Here is a 16458-nt window from a genome sequence, read left to right on the forward strand (position 1 = left end):
TGAACAAAATCTAAAGTGATATTTTATGGGTTAAGGAGGATGGAAATCCGAAGAAATCTACATGAAATCTTGGATCGCCTTCTCCAGCTTGGGTTTCTTAAACCTTGAAAAATTCTACAGTGCCATCATCTCCTAAATGGGATGGAGAATGATGGAAAAGCCTAACACTTTGGGGGCTCTAGTGATGCAAGATAACTACTTCGTTAAAGAGGACATAATGCATATGTCAAACATTCCAAAACCTATTGATTCATGGGTCCGGAAAGGAATCCTTTCAGACATAGCTAACATTCAGAGAATTGAGAAATAGGAAGTAGGTAATTAGGTTAAAGGATTGAAGAATCCAATTCCAATACGAAATAATTGTCCTGCAAATGTTGAAAAGTTGTCTTACTTGCTATCCAACAAACTCAGTGGAATAGGCCTGTCATACACAATATGTTTAATAATAGTATTGTTAACAAAATATTGAATACTTGCTTAAAAACAAGACAGGAGGATAAAATCACATGGCCACTAACTAAAGATGGAAGGTTAGCCGTTAATTCCTTATATAAGAATAATCAATCCAGGACCAGTGACAAGAAAAACTAGATGGCTATCTAGAACTTAGAAACCACCCCATCCATCATATTGTTTACATGGAAAGCTGCTCATTCAATTTTATCCGTAAGAGAAATGGTTGGAAGGACCCTAAATTATATAAATAGGATCTGCAAAATCTGTAATTGTCAAAAAGAATATTTATCTCACATTTTCATGCATTGCCCTATGGTCCAACATGTTTGGCATGAACTTTAATACGACCCATATGAAGTTTACAATTAAATGGTTGATTTTCATAATTGGCTCACCTAACCTTCTAACAAATAGAAGAAAAAAAAGGGTCTTTGTGACCGGCGAGAGATATGTGTCACTGTCTTATGACATATATGGAAAGCCATATGCAACCTGGATTTTCAGAACATCAAACCAAATGCAGGAAGCATTGCGAAGGAGATTATAAGTTTTATAAACATACACAATGCTGCTACAGTCAAAAATAAAACTAATCCTATGCACGTGGAATATACAAGAGATTGAGGTAAAGAGCAAAACAATTGAATTCAGAATCAATTAGAAAGAACCAATGCTTTTCACCCTGAAAATAAATGTAGGAACTATGCTAAATATTGCAACTAACAATTTTGGAATGGGGTTAATTCTCTATGATCATATAGGTCGATGCAGAGGAGCAAGGGGCTCAAATCTTGGACAAGCCCTCCCAACTAGTATGAAATTAAGAGCAACAACAACAAATTAAAACTGAGCAACAGAGTGTTAGGTAGCAGAATGAAGTTTGAATCAAATTCTTGCCACATAATAAAACTGATCAGAAGTTTGTATGCTTAAAAGATTGGCGCAAAATTTAGCCTGAAGCATGATAGAAAGAAAGTTTTTGAGATTGCTACATGGTGTATAATCAGTAACAGAGAAAACTACTTATTAATCTGGTTATGAATAATAGATACTGTAATTTTAATAGGTCTTCAATAATTTTAGTTATAGTCAAAGCAGTAGGGAAAGTCTCTTGTCTAAGTCCCGGAGCTCTGATCAGGATGAAATGAGAACTAGCAGACTGCTGGACTGGACAACACTAGTTCTCAGTTAATGTGCACATTCTGAAATATGATTTTACCTCTTTTCCTTATTAAAAAAAATATTGGCGTTAGTTCAAAATTGATTGTTTGCAGTTAAAACCCATAGCCATACCAGACTATTACTTACATCGAGACCCCAGAGATCATAAAAGAAAAACATCAAATGAATGTTAGATACCAGACAACGGAATCAGAATGGCATGCAGAGCAACCCAATACTCTGTGAGCCTAGAACTAGGTTTTTAACGACATTAACTTCTATTGACACTTAATTGTGCATAAATTATTGCAACAGGGATGAAAGAAGAAACTTCAGTCCACGTGAAAGAACTGGCCAAAAACTGACTGACACCTTCCTTATTGATTACATGCATGCACACACTCAAAATAAACAAATAAAAGCCTCACACACACACACAGCAAACTGTCTCTCTTTCCCCGAATACCCCAAGCAATCAGTTCAAAAACTTAAAGATTCTCACAAACAGTTCTACAAGTAGTAAGAACACAATAATTTCTTATAAATTACCATTTATCTACACACAAAATATGAGTGAAAATAATAAACATGGGGTGTGTTGTTGTACTATTTTCTCCTTCACATGACTACTAATAACAACTAATGAAAACCCTAACCTCTATTCCTTTCCCTCCATCACTCCCAAGTATCAATTGTCCATTGATGTTTACCTCCACACCACTGTAGTATCTACGTACAAGAATTGACGCAAAAAGTGAAAATCCAAAATATGTAAATTCGTAGAACCCCACTAAAACACCCAATTATTCGGGTAGGATGGTGGGCAGGACACAATTTGTACACTCTTTTCTTTATCGCTAGCTTTTAGTGTATCTTGGATTCTTCGATGCAACTGCAATAGTAAATGAAAATATCAGTATCAGCGAATCAAGACCAATGTATTTCTAATTCTCTATGCACAATAAAAGCTATGTTGGGTATATACATATTTAATGGTTTCCATCACTAAACCAACTGCATTAAGTAAGGCTCCATGAGGACGACCGAAGGTACAATATTTTTGGGGGACCATCACCCTAAATCTTTTGATGAAACCTAACACCATACGTCCATTAATACATAAAACTAATTAGTGGAAATTTTGTCATTACTTAGTAAGTGGTATTTTAATCAAAAGAGCATCAAAGGATAGTGTAATTCTTGGTGAAACTTAATGCTAAAGATTTTCTAGTTTCTACCATTCTTGTTGAGTCTATTATTCTTGTTGTTGAAAAATTATACTCAGTGGTCCAGAAAGCTGGTAGGTGCTAGTGTCTTCTTCGTATTCATCAATGTTTGTTTTGTTTTTTGTCAAGAGCCAAGGTCAACATGGACACGATTTACTCTGTATATGAAGGTAAAGATATCAAGGTAAGAAAGTTTGTTCAAGTTTCTACCTCTTGCTCTTCGAGAAATGTTGCTTTTGGTGATTTTACTTGCAGTTGGTGCCGAATGCCGATAGAATCCCGCAACCTACTTCCAACAATTTCCCTGCATAAGTAACAAGATTTATTAAGCTCATGAAGAGTTATACCAACAAAAGTACTGTAATATCACTATTATGTGCATGCTTTCATAACTGTTACAGTATATAACAATTTTTATCAATTAATTCTATGTGTAAATAAATTTTCAGAATAAATACAGAAACCAAATCATGTCAGTAAGAAAGGATTCTAAATCTAAAATCAAGGTTTGGTTTATAATTTTAGAAAGTTTTTGTCGGCAGAGAATCACTTTTACTCTCTAATTATTAGCAGCCTTCCCAACCTGGATTTTCCTTTGTCCTTTTTCTCTCCGTGTATATATATATATATATATATATATATATATATATATATATTCCATTTCTGTTATTTGATTTTTCACCGTATAATCTAACTTTTCATCCTCATGAAATCTTTCTTTTTTACCATCAAATTAATCACCCTTTTTGATGCCAATTATCTAGGCACTGGCATCCTAGCTACGCTAAATCGAGGGCAACACAGAGAAACCAAGGCAAGAATCTAATAGTGGACTTTTATTCTTATTTCATTGTCGGAGGGAACTACTATCAGTTGAGTTGACTTAAAAGGACCAGTTCACCAGCTGTAAAAGTGCAAACCGCCCTTAAACTTGGCGCAAGTGGCTTATACAGTATAATATTAACATGCACATGAATTATACGAGTAACTTTTTAAGAATAACAACACTGTTTGGAGACTTGAATACGGAGACAACGAATCAGACATCACTTTTTTTTAATTAGTAGAAAAACTGGAAACTAGGGTTATAAGTTATAACTTAGATAAACCCCATCACACACTATGCTTGATAGGGAAAACAGGTAGAAAGGGAATTCATGCATATTATAGATAGACACCTGGTAAAGAAAACACAACCAGCTAAAGGCGAAAGCCACTGTAAAAGAAGAAAAGAAGCGCATTTCACAAATATCAAATATGACCTACCACCACCACCATATATCACACCGACAATCCAAAACACCGGAATTAGCTGGAATAGTAAGGTGGGGAAATGGGAAGGGAATCCCACTTGTATTATTATTAACTTATGTGTCTCTTGATGCTTGAACATGTTTTTAGTTTTAATCAAAATTGTCACGCCGGATAAACAGAATTAATCAAAGTTAAAAGGAAGAAATTGAGTTAATGTACCTCTTCTTGGCTTGACTGAAGTCTTTTTACTGGTAGACTGAACAGCCTTTTCAGTTTCGGGTTTTGGTTGATTTTCTTTATCATCAGGAGGAAATAGGACCCCATCAATACCTTGAACTGAAATTCTACCGTCAGTGAAGATATCAGGATCAAACAGATAAGCAGATTCATCACCATTCCCAAATTTAACAGACCCGTCAGCTTCTTGAGCAACGACTTTGTGAGGCAATCTCAAAGTATCATATTTCACTTTCCCAAATCTTCTCACGGCATTATACATACTCTCCTCAGTTTGATATTCGGGTATTATGTGATAATACATTATCTGTTCTGGTGCACCAGGTTCACTCAATTGATCTGTTGTTAATCTCGACATGGCTTCGTCGTTAGGTGCTAATACCGTAATCACATAACCTTCTGATACTAATTTACCCATCTCAGTTGCTAATGAAGTTAAGTTTACAAGGATATCAGCCATTTCATTATAACCTCCGTAGTGCAATAGAGTGTGAATAAAATCTTTAACCTGACTGTGCCCATCGAAATGGTGGCGTGGTCCTCCTGGGCCCGGTGCTGGAGCTGGTGCTAGTGATGGACCTGGAGCCATTGCGTATGAAATCGGTAAAGCCGGTGGTGAACCGGCTGGGACTGGTGCTGCTTTTTTCTTCAACCGGTTTGTTCTTGGATCAATTTCTGGCGCCCCCTCTGGTATGACTGCCGATATTGAACGCAGACTACGACGACGGTTAAAATCCTCTTGTACGGATCGTGGAATTAATAGCCTTTCAATTCCGTGAATGACACCGTCTGGACGAATTATAACATCGGGATGAATTACCACGGCACGATCGACTTTCTTGGTTGAATCTTTCCTCGTGAATAAATTGAGATGTTCATGAGTGGAGAGAGTTCGATGCCTAGTTGACTCTTTAACAGACGAAGAAGGCCACTCGGACGATCCGATTCGACTAGGGGTGATATGAAACATCAACAGTTTCTGAAGAGATTTGATGTTACCAGGTTCGAGTAAGAATCGTTTGAATTCAGGATCAAGATCTCTCTCTAATGCTTCATTTCTTGGTGCGAAGATGGTGATATTGTGTTTACCAACAGCTTCTTCTAATGTCTGTAACAACAAAGCTTTCTCAACCAATTCAGAGAGTTCAGTATAATGAGAGTCTAGAAGTGCAACGAGAACTGAATTCGAATTAATCTGAACACCACTTGATGAATTTACTGGTAATGTACTTGCATAGATTGTTCCTATAACGGAGAGGAATGTAAGAACAGAGAATATAGTTTTAGAAACAACGCCATGGATTTGGAAATCCATAACGAAAAATCTTCCAGAGAGAAGAAGGAGAGAGACAAGGAATTAAAGAGTTGCAGAGGAAAGAATCAGAAGTGATTTATAGGTATTGTTCTCTCCTTCTTCTAATAAGAAAAAATAAGAATAATATCTAGAAGGTTTTAGGTAAGTTTAGCTTTACACTGATCTTTTATCTTAATGATGATCATTACTTAATCAGGAAGAGAAAACACCAAAAGTTGTGTATTATTAGGATCAGTAAATACTAAAACCGGCGGGTAAAAAGAAAGGAGTTACAGTTGAGAAACTGATATATATATATATATATATTAGAAACACGTGGAGTAGAAAAGAGAATAAGAGAATGAATCTACTGTTTCAGTCCAGAGAAGGTCAGTTCTTGCGCTTTTCAAGACAGGCTGGATGTTTGGTTCTTTGGTGTACTAGTGTTCCTCTTCGAGTGTCGGTTTCTACGACTATTTTCTTACTTTTATGACCCTAAAAACGAATTATTACTTATACTTTTTCATGTTTTATTTTTTTTGACTTGATCTTTCACTATACTCTTTTTAGTTTGAAGTGCTAGTGGGCATGATCGCCCTACATGTCTTAAAGAATCACAGAGCGTAAACATCACAGTCACAGCAGCAACACAAAGTGGTAGTGTTGAATCTGTTGATTAAGTGGTCCAATAATATCAGTTGCCGACAATTCGTAAAATTGGCCGGCCGGCAATTTTGCTAGTTTACTGTGAGGGTATGATGAAGGCCTTCATCTAACCATTTGATTTTAAGGAAGGTCTTGTAATGTAGTTACTGTATTAGGCGGCACCCTTAATATAAATTATTGAACCTATTACACCTGACATATTATTCAAGAGTCAAGACTAGAGTTTTTCTTTTGTTTTTGTCATTTTCTTTGTTTCTCTGTTTTTATAAATTATAATGTAGGTGCTGAGTTTAGAAGGTCTTTAATAAATAATGCTAATATTGTGGAAGATTATATATCATGACGTAGCATTTCAAAAGTACTTTGGACTTTGGAGATGAAGTATCGCTTAATCAAATTCTCTCTCGGGTATAATTGCCGGCTTAGAGGAACTAATAAAAAGATAATTGTGTATATCTCACTATCAGACACGTGTATATAAAAAGATACGTGGAAAGCATGCAGGCCAAAACATCAAAACATGATGCGTCATGAAACACCAAATAAACCCCGAGGAGTTACTTTATCTCATCCCCAAAAGAGAAGCTAAGATCAACGGTGGAGAGAAAGTTAGCTGACACGGACTGACAGGGGCAGAAGACACTTGTCTGACACGAGCAGACCCCTCAACTACCCGCATTAAACACTCTGAGCAGTGTACGTGTCGACCAACCTGTGGAACGAGCGAGGATGCTTCTGCGAGATCAAGGGGCAAACGCAGACCTCCGCGTGATGGACGCAAGGACACAAGAAGATAAGGTTCCAACGGTCTTCAGAGATGGGTCCCACGTTCTAACCTTATAAATACCCAATCTCCACCAAGAGAAAAGGGATCGGAAAAATCAGGGAGAGAATGAGAGAGAGAGAGAGATTGCAAGGGTAAGTTAATCACTTAGAAGAGAGAAATATGTAAACCCAAAAGTCATTCGACTATTCATGTAACCGTGAAGAACATAGTAAAACAACAAACCCCGTGGATGTAGGCCTTAGTGCTGAACCACATAAACCTTGGTCTTATTTATATTTCAACACTTTACATTTATTTAGCTCCATGGATGTTTACTTATATGTTTTGTTTTCCTTAATACTTATATCCCATGCGCAAACGCCTCGCATGGAGTTGTTAGATGAGGCCATGATAAACCCGAAGGTTTTGAGCCAATGAATCAACACCAGGATATCATCATCACAATCTCTTTAGATGATAATGATTGATTGTGAGCGTTCGGACCCTCACGCAGGTTTGTGTGCTCACAATAATGTTAAAGATTAACACAATGACAATAGATTATAACGTTGCAGATGTTGTTTCATTTGTTGATATTCTCTCCGTTTGAAAATAGTATGCTGGTTTTAAATATGAGAAATATTTGTAAAATGTAAACATAATCATTCTTTTGACCTGTGATTGATCCTGGTTAATTAGCAGTAGAGTTAGTGTTATTACCTTTTCCTTCGGATAACGAGTAAAGTAAAGATTAGTAAAAGGGAGAAGTAGAAGCAAAGAGAATCCAATAAAAGTGTGTGTGATTACTTAGTTCAACCAAACAGTAGAAGTGACCGGTCACCGACAGTTTTAGAGTCGCGTATACACACTCGTGTATTCAGCAACAACATCAATGCGAGCAGCAGCAGCAGCAGCTAAAATGTCTCAGTCTTTTCTTGAAAGACCATGACATATCTCCTACAGGAACAACGACTTCCATTTTTTCGTTAGTTAACCAGGTGATCCGAGTTACCTACCTGACTAACTCGGAAAACCATTTCTGTCGGTCACTCGGTTGTGATGCCAATATATTAAATCAATACGTCACAAAACTATAAGGTGCTGAATATCAAAGTGACAGATTCCTACTAGACTTAAATCTGTTTTTGGTGTATAGTCCTAACTGGCAAGGTTGGCAATAATTGTAAATTACTACAAGATCAATGTGCACCATACATATATTGCGGATCTTTCTTTGAACTTTCAAGGCAATGCATTGAATTGCATTTGCTTAATTGTTCACTAACCATCAAAGCATGGTGCATAGATTAGAGTCTATATTTGTGTGTACTTAAAACTGGGGGTTTGGTAGATAAATAGACATCTTAACATACATCTCCTCCTACCAAATTACATTCATAACTATAAAGGGAGAAATTGAAATACTAGTGGTTTCAATGTCATATAATTATATAAGAGGAATTCAATCATATCATATCCCATTTTTAGTTTTTTTTGTTCTTTCATCTGAAATACCCTGTGTTCTTTTAATGTACTTTTATAGCTCTTTTTCCATTTTCTTCATTGTTTTTATGGGCATCTCAACCAAAAAATAATATACAAACAGAAAGAAACGAAACCAAGTATACCTAATATATATATATATGCGACCCTTCTAGCTTTTATCGTCATTCTCAGTTTTTGTTAGAACTTCATTAAATGAGCAGCTAGTCATGCATAAGACACATCCTAGCAAGAAGGTCACCTGTCCTCATAGTTTTAAAATGTGGAGCATTTTGCCTGGATCGACCAATTTGCAAGCAATTCAGCAAATGCAACATGCAAATATAATTTACTTAGGGCATAGGTGAAACTAATTTGCTGACCAATAAAATCTTTAAACTAAGTAATTGCTGACAAACTGTGAAGTCAAGGTTTCATGCATTGATTGGAAATCCCTCAAATCTGCATATCATTTCTAATTACTTTCACCTTTCTAAGATTGAGCGAGTATCCAAGTATAGGCAGGCAGCCCCGCAGCTGCTACAATAAAACTTCCAGCAGTGATAATTTGGTCAAATTGAAAAAACAAGCATAAAAGAAGACACTGACATTAATGAGGTGAATAATTGCCTATTGATCTTCATAATGAACTAGTAGCATTCAGCAGTCGTGGTTGACATTTTCTTTTTTCATGTCACAATGGGAAAATTTTGAGATCATGTGGATCTTCTAATCTACATGTGCGAATTAATTTGATTAATTTATCTAGTATTAAGATTGGGTAATCTGGATTTTCATTGGGACTAATAAAACAAATTACACTCGCAAATCACAAAATATTCTTTTCAAGTAAATGAATGAGTGTGTCCGACAGTGACAGTGAGTGAGAGGGAAGAAGGGTCCAGTTAATTATGCATGGTACTTTTTCCGTGCATTCTCTGGATCCCAACATTTACTTTTCCACTAATGGAGCTGATCAATTATTAAGTCAACTACATCTCATCTTTTCTGGTTCTAAATTTCTAGTTTCACCGTCCTCTGGTCTCACAGAGATGATGAAATTATTCGAGAGCAACAACATTTACCCCTCCGAACATCGAACGACACAATGCAACTTGAAAGAAGCAAAAGTACGAGCATCTTTGAGGTTGTTGATACTAAAAAAACTGCACCATTTAAATAAAAAAACCCACCAAAGACGGATCGGGTGGTGGTGCGGCCATTTTACTTGCAAATAGTTGGTTCATGACAACACTAGGAACAGCTGCCACCCGACACAAATCGTGGACCTAATCTCAATTGATAGGTCTTGATGTCTTATGCTCATGAATTATTGTCACGATATCTTAAAATGTGATCTGCGCCATTAATACACACACCACACACATGTACATAGAGAGACAGACTCCAAACCAAATTCCAGATTATATTAACAAATTTACAAGTAAAATACCAAACTTAAAAAACAAATGTATGACTCAATCGGGCGGAAGCTTCTTTTTTTCATTTTTTTGATTTGTTTGTAAACATAATTTATACAATCCAAATCTGACCACAACTATCAAAATGCTTTTTCAAATCAAATTCCTTGTCTGCATCTTAAGAGAAGATGACGAGAACTCTGTTGACTCCCTCGGAATCTCCTTTCCGTTAACCTGGCAAAAAACAAGTTACCTGGAAGAAAATAAAACCCAGAATGAGTAAGAGTTGGTACGTCTTTACTTGTCAGTGTCAGTCTTTAGAAAAATCTCGAGTCTTTTCATATAAATGAAAACATAATAAATATGCATGAGTTTTACATATGAGAAAAATTATGCATAAAGATTAGAATGATAATCACTATATCAAGTTCATTCCCAATTCATAAGAGAGATGATCATCAGAAACAAAAAAAAACGTATCTTAGAGACGGTGAGACAAAATTGAGGTTGATTTGGATGATCTGTGCAAAGATTTTTCTATTAGAATCAAATCTGCATGCCTACCCTATGCTTAACATACTATACAAGTCCCTCACAGAAACTACGGCACACATGTTCTGTCAGTCACCTGGATATCTCTAACAGAGAAATGGGGCACCAAACGACATCATTCATTTGCCTACTATGTCGAACCAAGCAAAGCATATTTGACTAACCACGTATATTGATCATGTAAAAATAAAAATAAAAAACCACTTCTTACTCACATAGAGACCACATAATTATATTACAGTCCACAACCAAATGGTAATGGGTTTCTCACACAATTCTGCAGAGTATAAACTATTTCACAACTAGACATTCCAGGCATTACAAGAGGCTTCAATTAGGCTTCTTACTCTTAGTTATTTCCTCTCACAACTGGTTTAAATAAGAAGGTGTCCGATTGGTTACGGTTGTTCAAACCATACACAATGAATAATCAAGTAACTTAAACAAAGAACAGCAATACCTTTGAAACTCAAACAAAGAACAACAAATATAGAAGAAATTGTTTGCTTCACCTTGGAAAACTTAAGGAAAGATAAAAGAAAGGGTAAAAGGTCTCATCAACCGTTAACTCAGTTGAAGCTGAAGGTGATCTGCAGGATTTGCGAAGGAAATCATAAAACACACATAACCCATCTACTGTAGTACTCTAGAATAACTAGTTCCATTTAGCATATCAAATGCAATTCACTGGCAACTACCAAACTTATAACGCATAGGAAATCATACTACTGTAGGTAGTCCAGGCTAACTAGGGTTTATGCATCATATCATAGTTCAATTCAGCATATCAAATGCAATTGACTGGCTACTAACAAACTTATAATCCATCCCAACTGCTATTCAACTCTCATAATGACGACATGAAAACGTCTTTACAAATACTAAAACAAACAAAATAATGTATCATGAAACCTTTCAAACCAAAATCAGAGATGCAGCAGCATATATGTACTAGATAACAAAGGCAAAGCTAAGTACAGAAGACTCATGCTGATGATGGCATCTAAAAAACCCAAACAATTAGAAGAAAGACAGTTTTACGTTTACTACTTAAACGTGAATACTAAGATTACCGTTCAACGTAACAAATTATGAACCTACAGCAATTCAAATGTGGGAAAACAATTCAAGCACAACATCAACACATACCTGAAAAATGAAAGGTGAAGACGCGTCATTTTTGAGGTATGGAGGATAACTTAAACTGGACCAGGACGTGCAGCACAAGAAACTGATGTATTCCTATCACTGATAGGGGTGGTGTTAGCATGACCCTCCCCAACTCCTTGGTTACTCACATCTGTATCTTCCCTATCCAAGTTATTTAATTCCGAGGAATCAGTTGATCTACTGTTTTCCCTGGTCTCAAGGCGCTCCATCATTCGTGATACGCTAGCAAGTCCAGTGTTTACCTCTCTTGTAACTTCTGAACCAAGATCTTTAATGGAACTGCTCCTAGAGAACAGCCTTTCCTTCCATCCTCTTGTACCCTTTGAGATCGACTCTTTGTATCTTCAATAAAGGAAGAGATTATAAAAACATAAGGTGAAAAAAGAAACCCCAAATGAGGAACCATCAAGAAGTTAAGATGTACCTCATTGAGACTGAATTGAGTCGAGATTTTAGAGACTCCGAAAAAGATTGGAAATCAGACGGTCCAGCCCTATCTCGATTGATCGAGGAAGATCGACTGGCAGAACTACTGCACCAAAAAATGATGAGAGAAAGTAAATGCTCCAATCAACACATCTAGTCCAGAAACTGATATATTTCCCAAAAAACAGTATCTGAATTAAGTTTTATCAATGATGCATACGTATTACTGAAAGAGGTTCGACGCCGGCTGGAGGCTAAATTGCTAGATCTCGCTTGGCCAGGAATCTGGTCAGATCGAACAGAAGGCAACATTGATCCAGATTGAGGAGGTTCTTCTCCATTCCGTACAAGATGTGCTGACGGATTAACTCCGGTTGCTAGTGGATTTCGCTCATGTTCTCTTCTTCTTTGGGAAGTAATGCCAGAAACAGGACCACTTGGACCAACGTCAGAGTTGGGGGAGAACACCATGTATGGTGAATGACCTTGATTTGAAGATGTCCGCTGGCTTTCCCTCCTAGCGAAATGATGTGCTCTTCCCATTGCGGCAGCAGCAGCTAAATGCTGAAGTATACGCTCTTCAAGTTCGGAATCATTTGCACCAACTGATAACTGCAGTGAGAGATACAAGCTGTGATTCATGAATGGGAAGATACCAAATGCTCTCAATCAACTAATCCTGCATTTTACCAAGAGAAATTTAAAATGATGAATATAATTACAGACATGTGGTAAGTCAAAATTGTGCAAGGTGGGATGATGAAATATTGTGGCATTTCGGGATGGACGAAGTTGGAAGTTTCTCTCCTGCTCTGTTGCCGTAAAGAGTTCCTGGCTGCCAGGTCAAGTAATCCAAATAGTTTCACAGAATCAGTAACAGGTAAAAATGAGTTTAATACTAAGACAAGAAAACAAGAACGAGCCAATGAACCTGGTAGCATCCTTCAGGCTTATGGCTTGCCAACACATGGGGCACTGGGAACTTCGCTGAGCCCTACAAGAGGAAATCTTTGTCAATTCGTTTTTCCAGTACTCTAATCAATTAAATTCTTACAGAAGTACAAAATAAGTGGCTCTTCTTTAAAAAGGAAGCTAAAGAAGCTGTGTCATTCCCTCAGGCAGATCAAATTTCAACCACATCTTATAGTGTTGGAGCTTAAGAATGTACTGATTCCAGCAAACCTAAATTCCAGCATAACGCATTATCATATCCTAACCTTTATGTTGACAGTAGTGTGCGCAGAGCGTAATGGTTCTAAACTAACCCAGCACAAGCTGCGTCCCTAAGCAACAAGTTTGTTACAATTGTTGGTGTAATTTCAGCATTCATGATGAGACTAGTGGCAGTTAGGTAATCATAAGTTAAACATCACAGCCACGTGAGTAGACAATTAGCAAGCAAAACAAAATCTACATTAAAAAGGTTCCCAAGTTTCACCCAGCACGGACGACGTATTTTATAGAGGGGGGAAATCTCAACATTTCACACTAGAAAAACATCACTCTGAAGAGGCGCCAACATATCATTCTGGTCATAATGAAGGGGGGAAATGATGAGAGAGAGAGAGAGAGAGAGAGAGAGAGATGAAGCTGTTTCCATTCATCCGACAACAGATGCTCTAAGTCAGGTTTAGGTACCCACACTAAAGTAAAAAACAGAAGGTGAACATCCACAAATCAGCAGTTTGTATAAAAACATGCTACAAACATAAACCTACATGAATTGAGCAAAAAGAGAACAGGTACTAAGAGGAGATGTGCGATGGAACAACATAAGTGAGAGAGTGAAAACAGCATGTTAGCAAAGAAACAAAGACAAGCCGAATTTGATTTCAACCCAAGGCCTAGTTCCTGAGTAAAACAAGGTGATGCCACAAGGGTGACATATATCATAGGGAACAAAATAAATAAAACAATTACCCAACCGAGCACAACAGAAAACAAGTCATTACTTACCATTCGAGGATGCACTGAAGATGGAACTCGTGCTTGCAAGTTGTCACCTGCGCAATAGAAATACAAAACCTATTACAAGAAAGAAAACTGCACAACCAAGTCTTTCAACATATGGGACTTGCATAGATAACAAAGTTGGACGTAAAAACACAAAATGAAGATTAAATTACTAACCGTTGAAGGATCGCTTTCAGTGAAGGCTTCGAGACATATACTGCAAGCATCATCACAGGAATCTTGTACTCCCCCTTCCACAAAAGCAGCGGGGGATATGAGATATTTCTCGGTTTTCTTGGTTTCATCCATCCCTCAAAACCTACCCAAAACATACCCAGAGAAATTTCAAACACCTTCAAAATGCAAATTTGATAGCAACTACTATAAAAACAACAACCCACGCAATGAAAAGTCAGATATTCAACCAAATTCGAATCATTACCGCAATTTCAACCAGATAAAATTTAACAAAAAAAAAAACTATAATCATGGAATAGCATAAAATTAATAACAGAACAAAATTTTCATTATTTAAGAACATGAAATGAATACATGAACAGAAATACGAACAGAGATTGAATAATAATGCAATTTAATACCATAAAAAATCAATTATATGGAAATTATAGAGAGAAAAAGGTAAAAACTTTGATACTTTTATAAGAAAAGGTAAGGATTACCTTAAGAAAATCTATCTAATATATGTAAAATGGTAATACGAAGTCGAAAAATCTGTCCCTGAATTTCAAGAATAAGCCTGAATTTCATGGACTGATTGTTCGAAATCCATCTGAAGGAAAGAACAAGAAAATGAAGACCTAAAGAAGAAAAGAATTAGAGAATTTTGAAGATAGAAGGAGCCACGTCCGACACAGATTTCTGTCTATTTTTGACTTGTAGCCTTTTATTATTATCGTAACGCTCCTCCAGAATCCAACTAAATTTGTAATACACCCTTGCGCTAATTTGGCATGTAAGGACAAGTCCTATGGTCGTTTAAGAACACGATTAGGGGATACTTAAACTAATTGGGGATATAAATAACTTCCCAGCCAATAGCGTCTGTTAAGGGGTTTTTTGGAGGACAAAAATACTAAAATACCCTTCCCTCAAAATAAAAATCTAAAAACTTAAAATCAAAAAACAAAATCATATCTCCAATTTCTATCTTCACTTCTTATTAATCATATCCCCAATTTCTGGTTTTAAATTTTAAAACCAGAAAAAATTTCTACAGCGGGGAGGAGCTATGCCCCCGGACCCCCGGATGGCGGTAGGTAAAAAGCAACTTTTGTACCGGCATAGTTTTTTGGTTGAATATTATGCCGGCTTGAATTTTAAAATGGGTGATGTCGAGTGGCCGGCATGGACGTAGTATGAACACCATGTCGGTATGGCTGCTTCCGGCATTGTATTCATACCACGTCTATGCCGGCACCGAGCTTTTTCAGCTGCAAAAATGGTGGATTCAAAGAAAAAAGTCAAATTTTCAACCTCTTAGCAACAATTCTCTCTTCACAATCATCCTCCATTTTCACCAAAAAAAGTTCCCTCTCAAATATTTTTTCACTCCTTCTACTCTCACCTCACTCACCCAAATACAAATAAAAATGCACACTAATCATTTAACATATACTTAAGATTTTTTCTAATTATGATTAAACACTTAACCTGATTAGTGAAGGGTGGATTGGGAATTATATAAAATACTTAGATAAGGGGTGACCCTGATTTGATATTTAAATCCAGTTTTTGTCATTTTTCTCTATCCCCCAATTAGTTTTAGTATCCCCCAATCGCGCGTTCTTGTTTAAATGTTCTGAATTTGAGACACTTTGTTTACTATTTTGCTATTGATACTACTAGTTGTTATTGTTACCTTGATTACATTTGGTAATCTAAAATTCAAAAACTCCTGTTCATGTTTTTTGCATGATCTGATAATCATTTGGTTGGATCCAGTTATTACCTTGTGATGTGACACATATTAGTTTTGGCTACAAAATCAATTTGGTGCTAAATGTTTGTTCCTCTCCGCTACGAGAGAGAAGAAAATCTTATGAAACTATTTTTAGGTCTGTTATGATAGATTTGATAGGCAAGAATAGGTAGAGATACTACAATTCACTACACCATTTTTTGGGTTTAGCAACGGTTGCAGCAATTGCAAACGGGACTTGCAACGGCAGCCAACTGTTGCGAAACATGGCGTTGCATTTTTTTGTAACAACTCCTAAGTTATTGCGAAATTTTTTTGCAACAGTTTTCGGTTCACCCAACTGTTTTTTTCTTGAGTTCGCAACGGCACAACAGCTTCCCGTTGTTGCGAAATTTGGAACCAATTTTTTTTAACCCGGTCCTCCTACACCGGACTGAAATTTATTGTTCTGG

At 36.7% G+C, this 16458-nt stretch overlaps 2 protein-coding genes across 3 annotated transcripts; both read right to left on the bottom strand.

Moving 5' to 3' along the window:
• Nucleotides 1-1938: 1938 nt before the first annotated feature.
• Nucleotides 1939-5784, bottom strand: LOC113323851 (fasciclin-like arabinogalactan protein 17). The gene is made up of 3 exons (XM_026572196.1): nt 4320-5784; nt 3057-3150; nt 1939-2512 (listed from the first exon to the last, which is right to left on the bottom strand). The coding sequence occupies exons 1-2, from the start codon at nt 5650-5652 to the stop codon at nt 3092-3094; spliced, it is 1392 nt and encodes a 463-aa protein (XP_026427981.1). The 5' UTR covers nt 5653-5784; the 3' UTR covers nt 1939-2512; nt 3057-3091.
• Nucleotides 5785-9889: 4105 nt separating this feature from the next.
• LOC113322453 (E3 ubiquitin-protein ligase RHF2A-like) lies at nt 9890-14925 on the bottom strand. Of its 2 annotated transcripts, none has more exons than XM_026570537.1 (9): nt 14748-14925; nt 14245-14386; nt 14071-14117; nt 13046-13108; nt 12841-12949; nt 12335-12726; nt 12113-12217; nt 11668-12030; nt 9890-10219 (listed from the first exon to the last, which is right to left on the bottom strand). In XM_026570537.1, the coding sequence occupies exons 2-8, from the start codon at nt 14374-14376 to the stop codon at nt 11718-11720; spliced, it is 1161 nt and encodes a 386-aa protein (XP_026426322.1). In that variant the 5' UTR covers nt 14377-14386; nt 14748-14925; the 3' UTR covers nt 9890-10219; nt 11668-11717. The 2 variants fall into 2 exon arrangements, with proteins under 2 accessions (XP_026426322.1, XP_026426321.1); XM_026570536.1 differs by having other exon boundaries at nt 12113-12220; nt 14748-14922.
• Nucleotides 14926-16458: the final 1533 nt, after the last annotated feature.

Source organism: Papaver somniferum, chromosome 11 (genome assembly GCF_003573695.1).
Source record: "Papaver somniferum cultivar HN1 chromosome 11, ASM357369v1, whole genome shotgun sequence".
NCBI classification, from domain to species: Eukaryota; Viridiplantae; Streptophyta; class Magnoliopsida; order Ranunculales; family Papaveraceae; genus Papaver; species Papaver somniferum.